Source organism: Rhagoletis pomonella, unplaced genomic scaffold (genome assembly GCF_013731165.1).
Source record: "Rhagoletis pomonella isolate Grant_MI unplaced genomic scaffold, Rhpom_1.0 Rhpom_scaffold_00012, whole genome shotgun sequence".
Lineage (NCBI taxonomy): Eukaryota > Metazoa > Arthropoda > Insecta > Diptera > Tephritidae > Rhagoletis > Rhagoletis pomonella.
The window spans coordinates 6,096,642-6,104,530 of NW_023458566.1; the positions used below are offsets into that span (position 1 = coordinate 6,096,642).

A 7,889-nucleotide genomic window follows, 5' to 3' on the forward strand; every position below is an offset into this window, starting at 1 on the left:
TCTCGCTTAAGTCGACTTAAGCTACTCTTCCATATGACCACAGATATTTATGTTTTAAAAAGCAAAATATATACTTATTTAATGTATTTAATTTTTAGAAAGCTTATTGCTAAAATACATACAGAATAACGCTGTGACCTTTTCGTTAGAGATTTTTCAATTAGTCGTTCGAAAGACAGAAAAACCCTTCCATGATAGTTGCCAGAATTGACAATTGTCTTACGAAAAGCTTTAGCCTTTCAAAAGACTGTGGTGAGTTGAATGACAGCTGTTTTTTTTTTGCTTTTACAGTGGGTTAGTGTTTCCAATTTTTGATCACAAATCCAGTCTTATACTTAATTACATAAATAACTTAAAGTGTAAATTGACTATAAAAATAATTTTCCTCCTGCAGTGCCTTTTTCGTAGAAAAATGGGTCACTTTGAACCAGTGAAGAAGCTCAATAACCTCTTACATAAGTACATTGAAAATTACAGCTAAATTTTTACGTTTATGATTTTTGTTTCTTCGGTCACACCCATAAAAGTATAAAAAAGTGTGTATATTTATGTACATATGTATGTATGTTTACACTTGCCGTTGACGGTCAACAGATAGTGCAAAATGTAATTGTACATTTGAGAGCCAATAAGTTGACAGCACTTAGCACGCGACATATTGTACGAACAATTACACTTACACAACAATATATGTATGTATGTATGTCCATATGTATGTGTTTACTTACCTAATGAATACATATGTTGTTTGTATGAAAAAATGCACCAGAAACTTTTTAATGAAATAATGCGAAATTTTATTACATATTTTCACTTTGCTTTTATATGTATATGTACATACATATGTAAGTAGTTTTTGCATTTTCATTTGTTGTTTGTTTGAGTTCTTTGTTTTTTTTTTTGACAGTGCGAATATACATATGTACGTTCATAGTTGGCAAAGTTCACATTTGTCTGTGATTTTTGCCATTTCGAAACTCGAATGTGCGTGCGCACACACACACACACACACACACGAGTAGAAAAATCGTAACGAAGTTAACTTCATTTGTAAACACCGCGATAATACAAATTATTCTCGGGCGCAATGGCATTCCAGTGGCGCAACATAATTGGGCGCCAACGTACCGCTGACACTCTGCCGGCGTCCAAAAGGCGTGAAAGTTTGTCGAAACTTTAAACAAATTCAGCAAAAATGATTGCAAATTGGCACAACAGTTGGGTGGCATCATGGTAAGTAGGTAGGTAGGTAGAAAAAAAAGTAGTAGAAGAAAGAAAAGAATCAGATGTAAAAAATAAGCAGAGAGAGAGAGACAGAGAGTGGAAAATTTGTTTGAAAGCAAAGTTTGTGAATTACGAGGCACACACACGCAAATTTGCGAAGAACTTCGCTGATTGAAAATTATAATTAATAAGAAAAAATTTAAGAGTAATAAACTAAATGCAAATTAATTTAAAGAAATTATTTAAATGATAAAATATTCATATATTTTTTGTGAATTCTGCAAAAATTGTTTGTGTTTTAAGTGTTTGCTATTCGATTTTGTTCTACAGGTTTGTGTAAATGTATATACATAGTAATTCAAGCACAAAAACAGTGAAAAAATTAAAAAAAATCTAACAACAATAGAATTTCAAAAGCACAACTTAAGCGAACTAAAAAAAACGGCGGTGCGAGCTAATAGTACATACATAATAGGGGTATTCACACCTTGCTGGTTATCCCGTTTATCTATTTATGTGTTTTATATTTTATTCAGTTACCAGCAACAAAACACACCCGGAAGGTGTGAATACCCTAAATGTGAAAACTCTTAATCTAAGCTTTTGAATGTTTTCAAAAATACATTACAAAAATTTATACAACTCGAACATTTCACTTTACTAGTCTTCCTTATTTTCGGGCACCTCCCAGAACAGCTCATCCTGATGCTGTTCATCCTTCTGTAACTTGCGCACGCCGGTGTATTTAAGTGCAGCGCCTGCGAAGTAGCAAAAAAGGTGATGTTGAATTCAATTTTATTATCAGAGTTAAGTTAATTAAAATATATGTATATTAGGGTGGAGTAATTTAATTTCGAAAATAGTGTTTGGCATATTCGAATTCTATGTTCGATTCTAAGCAAAAGTGGTGAACAAATTAAATAACAAAAATAACGTTTGACACTGCCAAATTTTAAAAGAAAAATCATTGTATTATATTTTTTTCTGAACGAAGTTAATTTCTCATTTACAAAATTTTCTTCATAGTTTTCTTCAGACGATGAACTGCTTTTTCTTTTGAAAATTGTTCGTCATTTTTGCACGGAATTCATTCGTAGAATTGGAAAGTTTTGCTCCGAACAAATTACTCCGCCCTAATGTATATATTTATTTTGTGTGTTGTCCCCTCGGCCTTACCTGTTAAAACACCACCAACAATGGCAACCAACAAGGTGACTGCAATGCCGCAAAGCTGATAGCCAGCCTGAGTTGAGGCAGTGCGGTTGTAGCCCTGGAAGAACAAAATACATACATATATACATATAATAAATACTGTTGGCGAATTTTTTTGTGCTATGTGGTTTATGTGTTTAATTTGTATCTTTAATGTACAGTATAACTACTTTCATAGCGTTTTTGTTTAGAGGTACCATTTTCCGCTAACATTTAAACGGATTACTGCACTGTCCGCATTAAAGATGGTAAATAACAGTAAGAAAATTAAAAACAACCTTGTACTTCATGTTGTTTTTTAATTGTTAGTGTTTTGTGAACCACTTTACTACTAATATTTTACTAAAATTATAGGCCAAATTTTTTTTTTTTACGTGCACAACAATAAAATACTAGCAGTGGCAGTTACTGTCGAAATTCTACCGTTTTTCTAGTTTTCTTTAAAGTATGCCGAAGAATTTTTTTCAAAGATAGTACTTTGAGTATCTTGCAACGTACAAAGCTGCTAACCATAAAACTTCTGGTTCGGCACTACAAAATGACTATGACTAAGCACTCAAAATTTGAATAAATGAGTTCGACTGGACCACACTTCATACAGAAGTGAAAATTTCTTCGACTAATTTCTAGTTCATTTCATATTGCAGAAATTTTTATTAAGATTAATACCTACTAAAGAACGAAAAATGACACTGAAGATGGCACAGCGCCGAAACCGGTTTGCCTGCAAACCAAACTTGACAAGGCATGACGAAAATTCGTTCCAAAATAAATCATCTTACCACCCAGTCGGAAAAAATCAAGCAACACCAACATATTCATATTAAGTTTATTCTTAGACTACGTCTGCATAATCGTCTATGTATTCGTCCTCGGTTTCGTTTTTATATTCGTTTTAGCCGCCATCTACGTATTTGCCCTAGTCTTCGCATTCGTCTTCATATTTGTCTTCGTCCTCATCTTTGGATTCGTTTTCTTAATCTTCTTCGCATTCATCTTCGAACTCGCCTTCGTTTTAGTCGTTTGTCTTCGCCTTTATATTCGCCCTCGTATTCATAATCTTCGCCGTGTTCGTCTTCGTTTTTATATCCGCATTCGTTTCGTATTTCTATTCCTTCATTCGTGTTCGTAATCATCTTCGTACTCGTATTCGTCTTTATTGTTGTTGTAGTAGCATAAAAATTGCCTAAAGAGTTTTTAGAGAAAATGTTTTCGAGACAGTCCTGGCCTGATACAAATCTAGGTTGGGCCAGTTACATAGATCCGACTGTCATGGAAATTACAGTGAAACCTCCCTTGGGCGGACACTCACCGTCAGTCATTTTTTGTCCGCCCAAGAGAGGTGTCCGCTTAATGGAGGGGAAGCCTGTTTTAGAACTTTTTAATGTTTTAATTAATTGAATAGTCACTATTTCTTATTTGAATAAAAGATATAGATATTACATCGTTCAAACAAAAATGTGCATGTATTTTTTTAAAAAATGCACATTTCATTTATGTGCGTAAGTATATATTAAGTAATAACAAAATAAAAATAAATATTACATTTTAGTCCATAAACTACATAAAACCATAGATTCATTCATGACGTAAGTTTTATTTTTAATTTTTTTCAGTGTCAGTACCTTTTTCATCAATAGTTTTCATGTTTTTATCAGTCTCCAAGGGTTTCTGACAATTCAAATAACGAACCTAAACCACTGCGCAAACCAAACTAAATGTGTGCATAACAATCACATTTTGTGCGGGAAGTCCCCTTTTTCCATTTAGTAGTCCGCCTATGAGGAGTTCGCGTCCGCTCAACGGAGGTTTTTGTTTGATTTGTTATGAAAAGAAATCTTAATGTCCGTTGATAAGAGGTTCGCGTCCGCCCAATAGAGTTTGTGTGTCAATTTTATGCAAAATAACTGTCCGCGTCCGGCCAAAAGAGTGTCCGCTTAAGAGGGAGTAATTTGTTCCGAAATTTATACTTAAAACTTGGTATAGGAAAAAATGTCCGCCCAAGGGAGATGTCCGTCTAATGGAGGTGTCCGTTAGGAGAGGTTTCACTGTAATTCGTTTTGGCATTCATCTTCATATTCAAAGACGAAAATACGAAGCGAAACAAGCTGCGAAAAATAATACCCGATTAGCATACCAAACCTAACTCAAATTCACCAGCTAACGAAAACTACTATACAAAACAAAAAATGGAAATTTGTACACTATGATTGCGGAAAAAATTTCCAAACAATATTGAAACTGTAACAACTCTCATCAGCTTACCAGTACCGACTTACCCCAAGTATAATTGTTGAGTTACTATTCTCTGGTGCGCCAACCATAGCTGGAAAGATTGCACCCAACTCGGATTTGTAATTTTCTTGTGTAACAAAATTGGCAAAAATAGCTGAGGCAATGGCTGATAAAACGGCTGGCATGCCATGCAAATTGTGAACGCCACAAGTGTCATGGATACCGAGCGCAGCTGTTATGCGGGGCTAGAAAAAAAATTGAGTAAAGAAATATACAATTTTTAATACAAATTTAGCTATAATTAAGTAAAACTTAATATAAAATGCATTAAATCCAAAATATGTAATTTTAATCGTATAACTTTTTTGTAAATTTGCTAATCAAAATACATATCCATAAAGTGTTATTACATGGCTATTTATTAATTAGTTACTATAAACACAACTGCATTTTTTTACAACAAATTATTTTAACTCAATTAAGATTTGCATAGCTTAATAAATTCCTAACTCATTATGGCCCCAATCAGCTAAATGATGCTTGTAAACTGAAAATGTGCTTAATTAGCTAAATCAGTGCAATTAATTTAAAATTACTTAAATGAAAAAAAGTACCTATTTCGTTAAAAAGGAAAAAGTGCTACTTAACATAAATTGCCTCTAACACTTCATAGAGCGCACTCGAGTATTCTTTGCATACTCGTAAAATAAAAAAAATGTATTTGATAAAAAATATTGCGAGAGTAGCTAAAAAAATTGCATTCGAAATTGTTCAAAAACTACTTGTGGTACTCAACAGTACAGCGGTCACCCACACAAACACAAACAACTGAACGCACAGAGAGGGACCATTTGTTGCCGGCAAGTGTACGGTTGCGTGTTTGTTTGTGTGCTTTTGAAGAGCTAAATATGTACATTAAATTTATTCATATTGCCTGCATGCACACACCCTGCGCACGATTTGACGATGTCATTGCAGTGATTCCAATATTGGAATGGGTTCAAATATGTATGTATGTATGTATGTATATGGGATAGTACCTCTATTAGCGCGCGCCCTCGCGTTGCAATCAGGGTGCTACATACATACAACTAAATTGAAAATTAAGCACTCCACGTTACGATGAAGCCGCAGCAAAAACACTAATGTTCTTTGTTGTTGACGCCATACATATGTGTGTGTGTGTGTATGACATCTCCATAATCACGACCACCTCATTCCCCCCCTTGCGAATGCAAATTGCGGTTTCGTTGCTTGCCTAACCCGCCCGTCTGCCTTTTGCTCCGACTGCCAATATCTCTCTCTGCCTGCGTTGCCTGGTTTGATGGCCTGTAATGGCTCAATAATATGCTTCGCTGGTTGACAGCCGCATACATACATATGCACATATACATATATACATACATAAATATGTAAATGAGCAGGTGTGGGTGGAAGCGTGCACTCTGCGCTGGTCGTTGGCGGTTGCACAAGCTAAGTACTCTTCAGTCACTAATTTGCATTTTGAATTAAATTTAATAAATTTGTTATAAAATAATGACTTTTACTGATACGCTGCAAAATTTGCTGGGTGTTTCTTTATGTATATACATACATATGTATGTATGTATGTGTGTGTGTGGCAGTTTGCGTTCTCAAACATTTGAATGCTATAAACATGCCTAGTGGTTGAAATTTGTCAAGGACACTTTTGATTTTTCTAGGTAATTAAATTTGTTTGCTTGCTTCTCTTTTAAAGGCCATCTATGTATGCGAAAGCAAATATATTTTTGTGTAGAAAATTTATTACATTTTGCATCGAAAAACTTCGTTTTCCGTAATAAATTTGCAATTTACTAATTAACTAAACAACTTTCATAAATTTTGTGAAAATGCTCTACCAAGTTGAGGACGCATTTTCAAAGGTTCGTAGAAAACTTTTTGAATTACTTCAATAGCATAGTTTAAAGTTGCTATTCAAATGGAAAACAAAATCAAAATCAATTTTGAATTTTTAAACTTAGTCATCTATGAGCAAAATACTCTATCGAGTGCATGGAAATGGTAAAACGTCTTTATATCCTCAAGTTGTCTGGACACTGCGGACTGCCCCCACATTAGCATTGAACGTAGTGCCTGTCGACTTTGCTGGCAGAATTGTTGCGGAGCGAACGGCTATCAGACTCAGGGAAACCGATTGGTTGACCAACTTAGGGACTGGACAGTCTGGAGTTGTAGGGGGCTTAGATTTCATTCCTGATCGTATGGATTACTGAGGAGTGCGCCGCGCGAGACATCTGGCGGAGGGGTACGATGAATTTCTTTACGGATGGAGCGAAACTGGATGGCAGGTTTGGTGGTGGGGTCTTCTGTCGACAGCTTACCATCAGCACTAAGTTCAGGCTCAGCGGCTATCAGGGCCTTGAGTTCGTTGGAGGTGAGCTCTAACTTGGTTAAGGTATGTCTGCTCTCTCTTTCGGTTGCGTCGGAATACTTCTGCATTCGGCTTATTTGGGTTCGGGGACACAGCGTCATTGAGGGGAAATGTGTGTGGTTGACGAAGTGGCCAGGGAAGGTACTCGTAAAATATTAACACCAGATAAAGAGAGGCTGGGGATGCCATTGATCGCTTGTGGTAGATTCTTGGATAGATTGGCCCTTATGTCAGCTCTGCGAGCGCTGGGCGAAAACCACGACATGCGCGATCGCAAGGTCCATTTGGCCGAGGGTGGCCCGGGGACGATCGAGGGCACTTCTCACACTCACAAAGCCACAGCTCTCACTTCTGGTGGCAGTTTTAACTGGTCACTGTCCTATCGGTATTCACGCAGTAAGGCTAAACTTTCTACCGGACCCCTTATGTCGCAATTGTGTGGAAGAGGACGCGAAGTGGAACCATATAAACACTACCTTCTTGAAATACTTTGGCTCTCGCTTTCTAAATAGCCCCGAGGAGCTCTGGGGCATTGAGATAAGTCTAATTCGTAAACACATAATCGGCTCGGAGCGTTTTATCGATAAAGTTTAGGGCGCCGTTCAAAATTGTGGCACCACAAAGGACCATCTCACATTATCTAATTGAGCTCCGGTAACATGGGGCTGCCACCTTACCTAACCTAACCTAACCTGACCCCGAAACCAATAATTTTTCAAAACTTTGTCCGCCACATTGAATTTCAAAAAACACAGCTCATCATTTAAAAGTAAATATTTTTACCGAAGTTTCGAGACTATAACCG

The 7,889-nt window shown here is 36.3% G+C and overlaps 1 protein-coding gene across 1 annotated transcript in view; it reads right to left on the reverse strand.

Moving 5' to 3' along the window:
• Positions 1–1,647: 1,647 nt before the first annotated feature.
• Positions 1,648–7,889, reverse strand: part of LOC118747545 (ammonium transporter Rh type B-like) — a 6,698-nt gene continuing 456 nt past the window's right edge. The window contains exons 2-4 of the mRNA XM_036481595.1: positions 4,716–4,916; positions 2,401–2,494; positions 1,648–1,982 (exon numbers count right to left, since the gene is read on the reverse strand). Coding sequence (XP_036337488.1) covers positions 1,885–1,982; positions 2,401–2,494; positions 4,716–4,916 — 393 coding nt within the window. The 3' untranslated portion in view covers positions 1,648–1,884. The remainder of the gene's footprint in view (positions 1,983–2,400; positions 2,495–4,715; positions 4,917–7,889) is intronic.